Source organism: Leuresthes tenuis, unplaced genomic scaffold (genome assembly GCF_036924035.1).
Source record: "Leuresthes tenuis unplaced genomic scaffold, fLeuTen1.0.hap1 SCAF_15, whole genome shotgun sequence".
NCBI lineage: Eukaryota > Metazoa > Chordata > Actinopteri > Atheriniformes > Atherinopsidae > Leuresthes > Leuresthes tenuis.
Window position 1 is genome coordinate 32,944,625 of NW_027325369.1, and position 14,974 is coordinate 32,959,598.

General features: G+C 42.4%; 1 protein-coding gene across 4 annotated transcripts in view; it reads left to right on the forward strand.

The window, feature by feature from the left end:
* Window positions 1–14,974, forward strand: part of nrxn3a (neurexin 3a) — a 164,756-nt gene that overhangs the window by 131,850 nt on the left and 17,932 nt on the right. For 2 of the 4 annotated variants that reach the window (XR_011907672.1, XM_072364904.1), the window contains exons 18-22: window positions 2,453–2,634; window positions 3,456–3,627; window positions 8,860–8,949; window positions 10,303–10,610; window positions 13,261–13,351. Coding sequence is in view for 2 of the 4 variants with exons in the window: in XM_072364904.1 (XP_072221005.1) it covers window positions 2,453–2,634; window positions 3,456–3,627; window positions 8,860–8,949; window positions 10,303–10,610; window positions 13,261–13,351 (843 nt within the window). In the remaining 2 variants the exon portion in view is untranslated. The remainder of the gene's footprint in view (window positions 1–2,452; window positions 2,635–3,455; window positions 3,628–8,859; window positions 8,950–10,302; window positions 10,611–13,260; window positions 13,352–14,974) is intronic. The other 2 variants (XR_011907673.1, XM_072364905.1) reach the window with 1 other exon arrangement.

Sequence of the window (14,974 nt, forward strand, 5' to 3'; positions counted from 1 at the left end):
GGCGTAAGCTGAGGCCAGAACCCACGTCTAGAAGGTGTCTGTAAGCATCGTGACCTCAGCATCAACCTGAACTTGCTCCGGTTGATGCTGAGGAGCAGCGACTCTTCTTAGAGTTCCTTCTTGATGACTGAGCTCAGCGCTTTATCCCCAGAGACCCTTCAGAAGCTCAGAGGCTCTTTTTTTCAGAGCTCGTGACCACAGGTTCGGGTTTGAACGCACATCCCGGCTCAGCTCGCTGCTCACCATGACAGATCTTTACAGGGTCCACAGCACCTCAGGCACTGCCCCCCGATGCCGATCAGCCATTCATTACGACCTCGGCTCATGAACAAGACCCCGAGATGATTAGACTCCAGTGTGAATAAATGTATAACATGTCATGGGTAGGAAACTGAGAGTGTTAGAGCAGCTGAAAGTGAGTCAGAATCAGCACCTAAAGATGGGCTTTTGTTGGTATTATTGGTCAGCTGTTTTAATCTCATATAAAGTTATTTCAGAACCTCTCATGCAGTCCCTTGGGAACCCCCCCACCCCCTGTGCTGAGGACTGAAAGCTTAAGAACTGCAGCAAATCTCCACAATAGTTTGCAAATTAAGTCCAGTTAAAAAGAACTGCTTCACAAGCTTACTGTTCACTCTCTTCTAGCTTACTTGTGCTTTTGGTTGTGCCACATGGCCAGTTTCTTTTTGCAAGCCTTGAGCACATCGCTGCAGTTCTGCTGATCAGGAGCCCCACAGTATGAGCTCTGGACCTAAATGTAAAACAATGCAGTCACAGCACACAATGCTGCATTGTGCCCCTCATCCTCAGAGGTAAAAACACAGCAGATTTCCATATTTCTCTTTGTGATTTTGCAAGTGAGCAGTTGTATGGGAGGATGAAGGAGAGAGGGACATGTGACTGAAAATGGCCCCCCCATACAGCATTAGCATATTGTGGATTTTTTATCAGGGCTCTAATTTGCACAGGCTAAAGCAGCTTGGGTGAAGCGACAGGGGGGGGGGGGGGTTCTGGGCTCCTGCAACAAAGTGCTATTGTAGCTGCCATTATCAGCCTCAGCCAAGAATCACCTCATCCGGCTGGGCCTGCTCATTAGCATGAGCTGGCCTATGTTTTTGTGTACATGTGTGTCAGATCGTGTGTATTTGCTTCTTTGTGTGGTTGCTTTGGACTGAGGAAATCATGGGAGGTATCACAATACAACACACGCTGTCACTTGGGTATACATGCACACCTTCGTGCATCAGCTGCTCGTAGAGAAGTCTTACGGGACGGCTTGCCTCACACAGAACACGGCAGCTCAGAAAAACCTGGGAGCTTCATTCCTCCTGCATCAGTAAAACCTGGGAGCTTCATTCCTCCTGCATCAGTAAAACCTGGGAGCTTCATTCCTCCTGCATCACAACATAGAAATAAGCAGAAACCAAAACCAGCAACATGTTTCTTATTCAAAAAGGCAGGTGACAACATTTTAAATACCAGGAAAAAGGTCCGAGGTGGATTCTAACTTTTCCACATGCATTAAGATGATAAAAACAGAGAGACTTTGGGGCACTGCTGGTTTTAACTCATAACCTTAACCAGCTTACTGCTAACTGTATTTAAAAGCCCTCGTTATCGGCTTGTAATCTTACTTTGTGGATCTACTGCAAGCTCTTGTGGTGATGAAAGCAACTGCATGCAAAGTGTCACCGGAATAGTTCAAAGAATCTTATCCGTGATGTTTTTAAACCTAACCAAGAACCCTTGATTTGTAGCCCAGAGCGAGGGATTTATTGCCAAAACCCAACCAGGAGTCAGAAAGGCTGGTCAAAGCGTTTTGTGTTGAGGTGTCACCAAGGCAACCAGGAACTCGCTGTCTGTTAAGGTGATGGTGGTGTAGCTGTGATTTCAACCCTTAAAGAATCAATATTATCATCTACGTCCAACCAGGAAGGGACAAAAGTAAAATGTTGACTGACTGGAACCCAGAGGTGAAATAATCTTGGTGTCGATCTGGCATTTCATCGTTGAAAAGCTGAGTGTAACCGTGCCATCCATCCAGTCTGTGGTTGTTAAAGGAAACTCATATTTACCCCCCTCTGCTCTGAATGGTCAGAAATTGCAGAGAACAAAGCAAACTGTCCACAAGGCAACCATTGTGCACAGGAAACACAATGATTTCAGGCAGATTCTCCTCTCCAGACTTTGTGAAAAAATCCCCAAACACACCGTAAAGCATCTTGTCCAGAGTTATTACGAAATCATTCACTGACTTCTGCCACAGGAGCAGCAGTGGTGGTGTGCGACTTCCTCTTTCAACAACTCATTCAGGGATTTTTCAAAAACCTTGACCAGGACAGATAGACAGAAGAAGATAAAGCATCATCACCAAATAATAAGCATTGTGCAGTCAAATGAATGGGATGTGGTTCTTGTTTCAGATTCATAATTCTCCCTCTGCTCTGTTCAGCTGGGACCACGTACATCTTTGGAAAAGGAGGAGGGCTCATTACGTTCAACTGGCCAGCCAATGAGAGGCCGAGCACCAGAACAGACAGACTGACCGTCGGCTTCAGCACCTCCCTGAAAGACGGCATCCTGGTCAGAATTGACAGTGCACCTGGCCTGGGGGATTATCTCATGCTGCACATAGTGAGTTCTCACAAACAGCCAGATCTCTTTTTTCTGGGTGTTGATTTCCTTTCCTGTGTTATAGTGCACTTTCTGGGTTTTTTTTGTTGCTCTGCAGGCAAACAGAGCTGCTTAAGCCACATCTGCTGCACCCCCTGATAGGGTCCAGTTAGTTCCAGAATCAGAATATCCTTTATTGTAATAAATACAAAGAAATTAGGTCAAACACGTTAGTGTCAAACAAAAGTGTGTGAAAGAAGAATTCCTTCTTTTACAGTTTCAAAGACTTCCCAAAGCAAATGCTAGACAGCGCTTTGTAAAGGCTAATTAATGGTTTCTACTTCCATCGGTCATGACTGCTCTGCAGGGGTTCAGGTGACATTTATTTCACCATATGAACCAGTTCTCGAGGTCCCCTGAGGTCCCGTCATCAGAGGTTTGCATGCTGGCCATACTTTGTGGATTGTATGGATGGCAAATGTATAGATATAACAGCCTGAAAATAAACAAAAGGCCTCATCTAACGTTCCTCATGAAGTTACAGGCGGTTTGTGTCCTATAAATGAAACTGTCCTGCAGGCCCAGGCTGTAATGCCCCCATGGAAAAGTTATCTTAGCTTGTAAACACTTTCTATGGCAGCCATGTATTGGCTTTGGGGGAATTCTTCTCATCCATTCTTGCAGCGAACACATCTCTTGAGTGGGTTTCTGCTCATACTCACAGCTCATAGGGAGACTATAAGGTTTTATATCTTATTTGCTGGTTTTGTTTCCATAAGAGATCCTTTTTAGAAGCACATTAATGTCTTCACACCTCACAGTTGCGTTTTTTCTCCTTTCAGCAACAAGGTAAAATTGGAGTGACCTTCAACATTGGCACCGTGGACATCAGTGTGCAGGAAAGCAGCACCCCAGTGAATGATGGGAAGTACCATGTAGTCCGTTTCACCAGGAATGGTGGCAATGCTACGCTGCAGGTGGATAACTGGTCCATCAATGAACATTTCCCCACAGGTACGACACCAACAAGTCATAGCTGGTATTAAAGTTGTATTAAAAGCTCTAATGAGGGGATGGGATCATGTGACCCAGCTGAGAAATTCACTGGGCAGCATCTGCTTCAGAGGACCGACATCATTAAAGTCTCCATTTAACCTTTAAAACACTTTAAAAATACTTTAAAACAGTCAGAAGCTCATGTAAATCCTTTGATTTACAACATCATGGCATTTATGTGCCACAATCCACTTCCTATTCTTCTTTAAAAACCTTTTCTCTCCTTTTTTCTGCTCTTTTTCTTTAAGAAGTGACTTAACGCAGTACTTTAGGCAGGAGTTTTGTAATCTGTGAACTCTGGAGACCTCTGTTGGCCTCCAGCTGAAACTGCAACATCCAATCTGAGGCCCGGCTCTCCTCGTGGGTTTGAATATGTCTGAGAGTTTGAATATGTACTCAGCCTTATTGTGCATCAGGTCAGTTAGTCGGATTATTGATATTTATGCTGCAAAAGGAAGAGTTACAGTGGCTCATAGATTATTTTGTCTTTGTTTTCTAGTTTATTCACAGTTTGGGTTTGTAAATGAGAGGAAAGAAAGTGTAAAAAGGTGACAGCAAACAGACAAACCGGACCTTTCCCATCTTTACAGAAGCAGCATTTAGACACAGCAAAGCCTGGCAGAGGATGTTTGATTCATTTGTGCTGCCTCTCTCAGCTCCCACACTCTCCTTTGTTTCTCTGAGGCATGCCATGACAGCCAGCTGTATTCTCTATTTTCCACTTCAACCTGCAAGCACAGACAAAGGAGGAAGGGACAGAGCTTTGCCTTCAGAGTCCAGAGTTTAGAGACCAAATACGATCATGTGAAAAGAGATTTCAAGGTTCCACATATCAAAACATGTTAAGAACATCATCTGATCAGGTATTAAAATGTCATAATTCAACAGCAACACATGGCTTATCACACCGTGTCATTATTCACTGAACAAAAACTGAGAAAAACTAAGTGAACCCTCACTGCTTCCACAGGAACTAAGAGGGTAAGAAGCAGCCAGGAGCTGCTGATCGATGCTCTGATTAACTGATCAATGCTCTGATTAACTGATCAATGCTCTGATTAACTGATCCTCAGTCAGTGTGAGCAGCTCTATAAAAGCAGGAGTTCTGTCAGTTTAACACGATGCCAAGGAGGAAAGACACCAGCAATGATCTCAGAGAAGCAGCTGCTGCTGCCCATCAGTCTGGGAAGGGTTATAAGGCCATTTCCAGACTATCTGGAGTCCATCATTCTACAGAGAGAAAGATTATTCACAAGTGGAAAACATTCAGGACAGCTGTCAATCTTCCCAGGAGCGGACGTCCCAGCAAGTTCACCCCAAGGTGAAGAAGCCCAGAGCTACATCTCAGACTCTACAGGCCTCAGTTAGCATGCTAAAGGTTAAAGGTCACCCCAAGGTGAAAAAGCCCAGAGCTACATCTCAGACTCTACAGGCCTCAGTTAGCATGTTAAAGGTCAAAGGTCACCCCAAGGTGAAAAAGCCCAGAGCTACATCTCAGACTCTACAGGCCTCAGTTAGCATGTTAAAGGTTAAAGGTCACCCCAAGGTGAAAAAGCCCAGAGCTACATCTCAGACTCTACAGGCCTCAGTTAGCATGTTAAAGGTTAAAGGTCACCCCAAGGTGAAGAAGCCCAGAGCTACATCTCAGACTCTACAGGCCTCAGTTAGCATGTTAAAGGTTAAAGGTCACCCCAAGGTGAAAAAGCCCAGAGCTACATCTCAGACTCTATAGGCCTCAGTTAGCATGCTAAAGGTTAAAGGTCACCCCAAGGTGAAAAAGCCCAGAGCTACATCTCAGACTCTACAGGCCTCAGTTAGCATGCTAAAGGTTAAAGGTCACCCCAAGGTGAAAAAGCCCAGAGCTACATCTCAGACTCTACAGGCCTCAGTTAGCATGTTAAAGGTCAAAGGTCATGACAGCACAGTTAGAAAAAGACTGAACAAGGATGGCTTGTTTGGAAGGGCTGCAGGAGAAAGCCTCTTCTCTCTAAAAAGAACATGGCAGCACAGCTTAGGTTTGCAAAGCTGCATCTGAACAAAGCTCAAGACTTCTGGAACAATGTCCTTTGGACAGACCAGAGCAAAGTGGAGATGTTTGGTCCTAATGCACAGCAGCACGTTTGGAGGAAACCAAACACAGCATATCAGCACAAACACCTCATACCAGCTGTCACACAGGAAACCATTACTGCAGCTCACTGCTGCTGAAGCTGCTGCATCAGGGGTTCACTTAGTTTTGGACCTGATGACCTTTTATGACCTGATGACCTTTTATGACCTGATGATCTTTTAAAACCTTTCTATCAATCACATTTTCCAAACTGTTATCATCAGTCCTACTTTTTATTCCTCCAACAGCTTCCCTTTACATCGGTGCATCAGTCATGATTTTTAAACAAGTCGTGTTCTTTCCCACCAGCCTGCTCTGATGCTTCAGTGATCCACTTCTCCATGGGTGATCACCACCCTGGAGTCTTCAAACACTGTGTTAGAGAATTAGTTCTGCTGTTCTGGATCTTTGGGTATAATGTCCATCAATTCAGTGTGACCCACTGCATTTCAGGGCTTTTCAAGTATTCAGCTGTTTGGCAGTGTTTGCAGGTACTTGGCCTAGATGTGGATATGATGGACACACAAGCCTCTTTTCAGCAGACAGCAGTAGTAGAGAAGGATCAGAGTTTGGTACAGCTCTGAAGGGAATAACCTCACTTTAACATGCATGCTAATGCTGGTCCCTGCAGCTGAATACTGTCTGTGACCCCCCTGGGAATTTAGCATTGTTCTCAGGTGAAACAGTCTGTGTTTGCAGACCACCAGCACTGCCTATGGTTCGGCCCTCCAATCAAAGTCGAGCTTTAAAGTCAGGCATTCTGCCTCCAGATCCTGAGGGGCTTGAGCTTCCCTTACAGCCTGGTGACAGACCTTAGATCCATCTGTTGGGAGCATACACCTAAATAACCCCTATTTAGGTGTATGCTCCCAACAGATGGATCTAACTGGGCTTCAGCTTTAAGGTAGTTTTATCTTTAAGTTCAGAGAAGCTTCTCATTTGTTTTAATTCATTCCTTAAGTATCTGCTGCTGCTGAAGTAATGTTTTATACAGTCAACAGTAACATGTCGGAGGATCCAGGGAGCCTCTGTAAAGCCACGTCAGCTTCTAATTATTAGCCTGATTCTTTCATTGGAAGAACCAAGAACAAGCTGGAGAAATCGTTTATTAAATAAAGTATTTATTAGAGTTTACATAGTAAAGTATATTGCAGCTGGACTCAGAGTGCCAGAGCAGGAAATCCGTCAGGCCGAGCCCCGATATCCGGAAACATTTCATATTTATATTCAGCTTTATCTCACAGAGGTTGTATTCACACTTGTCAGAGTATAATTGGCCAGTTCTTAGTGGCATGACCAGGCCAAACACTGTCCTTGTTGTGTTCTTTGGATGTGATAAACTGTTTTAGGCTCGGATCTAATGTACCAGACCTATCTGCTCCAATAGAGATGTTCTGTCTGACCCAGTTGTTTATGTCATTCTAAGGTCTTGGACCATTTTAAGGTCATCTGTTGTGCAGTATGAGCAGAGTGGAAAAGTACCAGCTAGGAACATAGGTTATTTAGTAAAATACAGAATATGAATACATAATGTCTAAGAACAAAGCCAATTCTAACATAATGAAGTCACCCAGAGACCAATCATAAACTGCAGTTTGAATGTAGAAGAAACACAGTGACTGGTTCGGCTCGACTTATAGGAGTAAAACAACTCATTTGAGTATTTTCTGGATGAGTTTTACTTGTGCTTTGAGATGCTTTGAGTCTTTATGTTTCCGCCACTTTGCGGCGGCGTCCCTGCTCTGAACAATCCTCATTTCACATTTTCACTCTCACGTCTTTGTGAGTGAATTAGATCCATGAACGCTCATGCTGTCCAGTGAACTGTTGATAAGGTTTGGCTTTGTCTTCTTGTGCAGGTCACTCTATAGAGTTGTTTTCTCCTGTTGTTCCTGTTTTGTCTCATTATAGTAATCAGAGCTCAGATGTGTGAGAAAACAGGACTTTTCTCTGAGCCGTATGATGCACACGAGCTACAATATAATTACTGTCGTACTCAGGGCTCATTCTACTTTTATTCAGATGTAGAGCTCAATGAAAGATAGAAATCCCCAAGATGAATTCTTCCTGAGCAAAGCCAGTGCTTACTGCTGCTGTAGTTGCATCACATCACAGTCCTCCCCTAACAGAGAGTGTGCATATGAAGAAAAACAGGGAAATGTGAATGATCTGCTCTGGGATTGAACCCGAGGAACCTGCTCTGCAGCCGTAACCACAGCTGCGTGAAGCTGAGGTGGTTAAAACTGTCCTTTTCCCTAAACTATGCAAGGAATATAAACCTGTGATTATCTTGAGAGAGCGACTGCATGCAAGGTGTCAAAGTGGCGCCGCCACCCTGAAGCATATCAGAGAGAGAGAGAGTTCGCCCAAACTGTGTTTTACTGCCAACCCTAACCAAGTAGTTTTATGTCCTAAATATTTAATTTTTATTTGATTAACCTTTATTTATACAGGTAAAATCTCATTGAGACCCAGAAATAAACCCAGAAATATCTGAAATAACGTCGTATTTTGGTCTCAAACTGAGTTCTTTTGGTGCTTCTTCTTCTTCTTCTTCTTCTTCTTCTTCTTTCTTAGAAGGACTTTGTTAAATGAAACACTTAAAAATGATGTTTGCACCATTATAGGAAACATCCTCTGGGACTGTTTAGTTCTGAGCTGCTGCAGAACGCAGCCTCATTGGTTAGATTTAAGAGCACATTTAGGACCTGTTGCTACACCTAAAGCTACACAGGACTGAACAGGTGGCATTTGGGTACATTTGTGGCTGTAAATGTTTGTAAGATGATGCAAATGCATGAAAAATCAGACTCTTTTCGTGTAAAAAGTGGGCCAAACAATGACTGAAGGGGTGCAGAGCATTGTTTTCCACAATAAGCTGAATCTGTCGTTTTCTGTTTGGGTTTACCTGTATTTATCATGAGAAATGTGACATCAGTGGATGAGCGGCTGGTACCATGAGATGGAGCGGTGGTTCCGTTTGTTGTCCTCACAGAAGGACCAGAGATGATGTTCTCTGTTGATGACATGATCCTGATGATGAATAAATGTCTTTATTCATGTCTTCTCAAACTTTAAAGGGAACAGCGACATTGAACGTTACCAAATGGCCAACAAGAAGATTCCTTTCAAATATGTGAGACCAGTAGAAGAATGGCTGCAAGAGAAAGGTAATTTAACACAGTTCGTGTTGCATTTAAAGAATGAGAAGTTTAAATTAATAACTGTCTTTACTTCAGGATTTAATGAACTGTGTAAGTTACATGATTGAAAAGCCATGAAACGGGTGGTTCAGTTTTATAAGTCATGGATTGTCTTACTTTTGTTGCATTGTGTTCAGAAAGTAAACTGCTTTTAATCACTATACACCTGTTATTAATCATTATAACCTGTTATTAATCACTATATACCTGTCATTAATCACTATACACCTGTTATTAATCACTATATACCTGTTATTAATCACTATATACCTGTTATTAATCACTATACACCTGTTATTAATCACTATATACCTGTTATTAATCACTATAACCTGTTATTAATCATTACAACCTGTTTTTAATCATTATAACCTGGTTTCAATCACTATACACCTGTTATTAATCATTACAACCTGTTTTTAATCACTGTACACCTGTTATTAATCATTATAACCTGTTTTTAATCATTATAACCTGGTTTCAATCACTATACACCTGTTATTAATCATTACAACCTGTTTTTAATCACTGTACACCTGTTATTAATCATTATAACCTGTTTTTAATCACTATACATCTGTTATTAATCACTATATACCTGTTATTAATCACTATACATCTGTTATTAATCACTATACACCTGTTTTTAATCACTATACATCTGTTATTAATCACTATATACCTGTTATTAATCATTACAACCTGTTTTTAATCACTGTACACCTGTTATTAATCATTATAACCTGTTTTTAATCACTATACATCTGTTATTAATCACTATATACCTGTTATTAATCACTATACATCTGTTATTAATCACTATACACCTGTTTTTAATCACTATACATCTGTTATTAATCACTATATACCTGTTATTAATCACTATACATCTGTTATTAATCACTATACACTTGTTATTATTCAATATATACCTGTTATCAATCAATATACACCGTTATTAATCACTAGAAACTGTTATTAATCATTATACATCTGTTTTTAATCACTATACATCTGTTATTAATCACTATTTACCTGTTTTTAATCATACATATAATTAAACTCTCAAACATTTAAGGTTTCCTTGGATATTAAGTTTGAACGTGTGATGGATGTCATCAAAATGCTTTTGTTGTTTTCTATAAAATAACAAACGTTATCATGTCGAAGACGTTATAATATGTTGTGTTTTTCTTGCTGTTTTGAGACGTTATTTTAGACAAATACACACATTTCGTGGTGATGCTGTTCAGGACTTTTTGTGGACTCTGCAGAAGGTGCTTTCCTATGAAAAGCTCTTACTCTGAATGTCTTCTCCAGGACGGCAGCTGACCATTTTCAACACTCAAGCCACGGTCACGGTTGGTGGCAGCGATCGAAGTCGACCTTTTCAGGGTCAGCTGTCGGGCCTTTATTACAACGGCCTGAAGGTGTTGAGCATGGCGGCCGAAGGCAACCCTAACATCAAGATTAACGGCAGCGTGAGGCTGGTGGGTGACGTGCCCAGCGGGGCAGGTTCAGCCAGGACCACAGCCATGTCTCCAGAGATGTCAACGACCTTTATTGAGACGACCACCATGATGTCCACCACCACCACGCGGAAACACAGATCCTCCTCAACTGTACAGGTATGAATGCCCTTCTGAACTATACGTGTATCTTTATAAGAAGCATCTTTGATGCTCGTTCAGCCGCTTTGCATTACTAAACATAAGAAAGATCAGACCATACCAGACCCAATATGCCCCCCAGCTCCTGGTGCAGGCCATGGTCATCTCCCACCTTCACCACTGCAATGCTCTCCTGCTCTCCTAACTGCTCTCCTAACTGCTCTCCTAACTGCTCTCCTAACTGGTCTCCTAACTGGTCTCCTAACTGCTCTCCTAACTGCTCTCCTAACTGCTCTCCTAACTGCTCTCCTAACTGCTCTCCTAACTGGTTTCCTAACTGGTTTCCTAACTGCTCTCCTAACTGCTCTCCTAACTGCTCTCCTAACTGCTCTCCTAACTGCTCTCCTAACTGGTCTCCTAACTGGTCTCCTAACTGGTTTCCTAACTGGTTTCCTAACTGGTCTCCTAACTGCTCTCCTAACTGCTCTCCTAACTGCTCTCCTAACTGCTCTCCTAACTGGTCTCCTAACTGCTCTCCTAACTGGTTTCCTAACTGGTCTCCTAATTGGTTTCCTAACTGCTCTCCTAACTGGTTTCCTAACTGGTCTCCAGCCTGTGAAACCTCTGCAGATGGTCCAGAACGCGGCGGTGCGTCTGGTCTTGGATCAGCCTAAAAGAACACGTCCCCCCTCTGTTCATTGAGCTCCTCTGGCTGCCCTTAGCCGCCCGCATCAGATCCAAGTCCCTGATGTTAGCTACAAAGAGCTTAATGGAACGGCTCCATCTACTTGAAGGCTCTTGCAAAGGCTTCTGTCCCAACTGGGTCCCTCCGTTGGTCCCAGGATTGTCGTCTAGCAGCTCCTACACCACGCCTAAGACAATCCAAACTCTGTTCATGTGTCGTCCCATGATGGTGGAATGACCTACCGAGCGCTACCAGAACAGGGGCGTCCCTGTCTATCTTCAAGAAGCTCCTGAAAACCCAGCTCTTCAGAGAGCATCTCCTATCCCAGCACTTACCTTGTACTTCCCTCCCCCCTCTATCTCTGCACTTTATCTTTCTGCTCTTCCTTCTATGCCTGCACCCTATCTCTACTCTGTCCCCTCTGACAGAGTCGGACTCCTGGGTTCCTTCTATGGAGCTTATTGTTAGCTTATTGTTAACTTTTTATAGAGCTGTTATATCTTCATTTGTAAGTCGCTTTGGATAAAAGCGTCTGATAAACACAGAAACAGAAACATAAACATCTTTATACTGTGAGCATGTTCCACCTCCGCCACCATATGAGCCTGCCGCTCCGAGGTTCTTCTTCAGTGTGGACGAAACATGTTTACTGTCCAATAAAGACGGATCTTTGTCTGTATATTAAATGAAAAGCTTTGGATTGGCTCTGAAATGCTGTCAGTTTCCTGCAGAACCTGTGAGGATATTGTAGAAGACGTAGTCAGACTGGCAGCTCTTTAAAATCTTTGCTACTTGCAGATCATTTTACCATTTTCATATCTTTGTGAATATCTTATTATTATTATCTATAACTGTCAGTTCCTCAGGTATAAGAAATATGGAGCAGTAAAAGGGTCAAAAGTAAGACTATCAAGCAATCAACCGGCTGTAAACATGGAGGCTATGGCCCTGTTGAAGCTGGCTTCTGATCTGACCAATAAACCAGTACCAGGTAACAGAGAGCCACTAGCCTTCACTGGTAATGAATGAAGGCAACGTTCCATTTAACCTGGGTGGAAACTCAACACATCATCTGTTGTCTTAGCAGGGCGTTAGCATGGAAAGCTTTTAGCAGTTATGGGCTAGCAATCATCACCATCAAAACTGTAAACCTAATCAATCACCTACTTCTTTGGTTGTGTGCTGAAGCTAACTGCATAAGCTGATTAGTTGGCTCAGCATCATCTTTTCTGCAGTTTGTAGCAGATCCCATAAACTAAAAATGGATTTCTACTCACTTACAAAACACACATTTGATCTCAATCGGACTTCCTGGTAAGGAAACAAAGAAAAATGTTCTTATTAAATTCTCTACAGACTCCAAAGAGACCTCAGGAGTCTTGGTTTTGGCCCTTTTATTGCACCAAGAAACTCAGCTTTGGTACAACTCCTTATATTTATGTTTTATTTGTACAACATTGATCAAGATTCTTGAAAAAGATGAATAATTTTAAGAGAATAGACAAAAGAAGCAGTGGCCAGGCAGGGGAGACAGACCGAACACTGGTTGGATCGTCAGAATATTCTTCAAATCAAAAGAAGTTTATTTTTACCCCCGGATGATTCTTCTACCTTAAGACAAGACATGTCAAGAAGAAGGTCAAGAAAGAGCTCAAAACAGACAGGATCTGTCTCTATCCAGCCAAAAGGTCATCCACCAGGACCCAGTGGATGGCTGGAGGATGATCAAGGAGGATATTCTGTCTGAGATGATAACCTCTGTCCTTCAGAGGGTTTGATAGGTTTGATGCTTATAGACAAAGGTCATGTGATAACAACTGTGAGAGGAAACTGACATTTCAAAGAAATCCAGTGAAATCCGTTCAGATGTCCATAGAAAACGAGCGTGTTTGTGTCCTAACTCATCCTCTGAGTCTGATCCGTGTGTGTGTTGCTGTTTCTGCTTCATCTTCGGTGTGGATGGCCGGCGTTCTGCCCCTGAAGCATACGGCAGACGAAATCGTGTCCTCTGCAGAGTGTTCGAGCGACGACGAAGACCTGGAGGAGTGTGAAACGATCCAAGCAGGTGGGCTAGGTTAGTTTGCATTTGCTTGCTTTCTCTGTGCTTCCACTCATCTGCACTGAGGATCAGGGGATCCTGAAAGCATCACACCCCATGGTTAGACAAAGTGTAACTTCCTGAAACACCCAGTGTGTGAATCCCAGAAAAGTTAAGCTGCAAACTGAAAAGTTCTGAAGCTGTTCATCAGTGACAGAGGAAGTCCATTCAGAGAGGGACCGATATGATGAGCTACACTTGCACATGGGGTCTGTCAAAGTGGGTAACATGGTTAGAAATAAGCATACAAATGTTGGCAGCTGGGGGGAATAATAAGAGCTAATCCATGTCAAAACAAACGTGCCAAATTTGTATGACGGTAACCATGTTCTCTGCACTGATGCTGCATCGTGTTTTGGATCATCGCTCTTGCCACTCACTGCTTCTGATTTTCAGTTTCAAACAGTTTCTTTCTTTGTTTTCAGCTAAAATAACTGTTGTCTTCAGAGTCCATTCAATCTCTTTGGTTGTGTTTTGTTCTTCCACGTTAGGAGGCTTGCTTTGGTACATGTGATAGAGAACAGATATCATTGAATTTCTGTGTACAGGTTTTTCTTTGTTTGGGTCATACTTTTGCTTTTAGGTGTACTCGTTATTCTGTCTTTTTTTGTATCCAAAAGATTCAAAATCTAAAAGATGTTGTGATAACTTCAGATAATCATTTTGAAAGGATTTGGGAATCTCCTCAATTTGTAAACTGGTTTTTGAACGGATCAGCGAGCAGCTATGTTGTCATGATGGGGCTAAATTATAGAAATGCTGCTCATCTCCCTCTAAGATGTGTGATTATTCCTAGTTCTTTAAAGGTGAAACCCATCTGAATGCTGATATTCACCCAGAAAGCAGATATAATGGCTGGAAAGTCAAACATCTGGCTGTAAAGAGCATCTGTTTCACCATGTGTGACGGTCCACAAACACACGTGTTCAGCTGAAATCTGATTTATTTCTAACGACAGTCAAAGCAAGCTTTCACATTCTTTCTGCTGATCTGCTCTTTTGAAGGCCATTCCCAAATCTTTTCAAATAAAATGTGAAAAACTGTCGTGTAAATGGGTTTCAAACGGTGCCGTGTAGCCTGAGATCAATGGGGATTTGTGAAGAAAGACAAAGACAGGGCCCCAGTCATCCAATCATGTGTTTACACAGAAATTCACATCATTCTAACCCTAACATCACTTTGGCAGCTGCATGTTTGGATTCATTTGATATTTATTCGCTCTTTTAAGAAGTCAATGCTGTTTCCTGTTGCTTTGTGTTTTTCTTAATTTCGTTAAGAGATATCATTCCCATCTATTCGCCAACCGCTCCAGAATGCGTTTGTGTTTTGAGCTCATCGTGAGTGGCCTGATGTTTTGGTGGCTGATAACTGCTCCCATCTATGTTCTGGGGGAAGGTTTTTCCTTTTTCAAAGCAAAAAAAAACAACATTTTCATGCCATCTACTTTTCATCTACTCATCCTGAACACAGATAGGTTGAAACAAAGGGCAGAAATTGTATTTAACGCTTCGCCCTCTCAGTCGCTGACCTTCTGCAAACTTCCACCCAAAGGCTGTATTGCACTCCAATGTTTTGTAGATGGCATGAACAGTTTTCTTT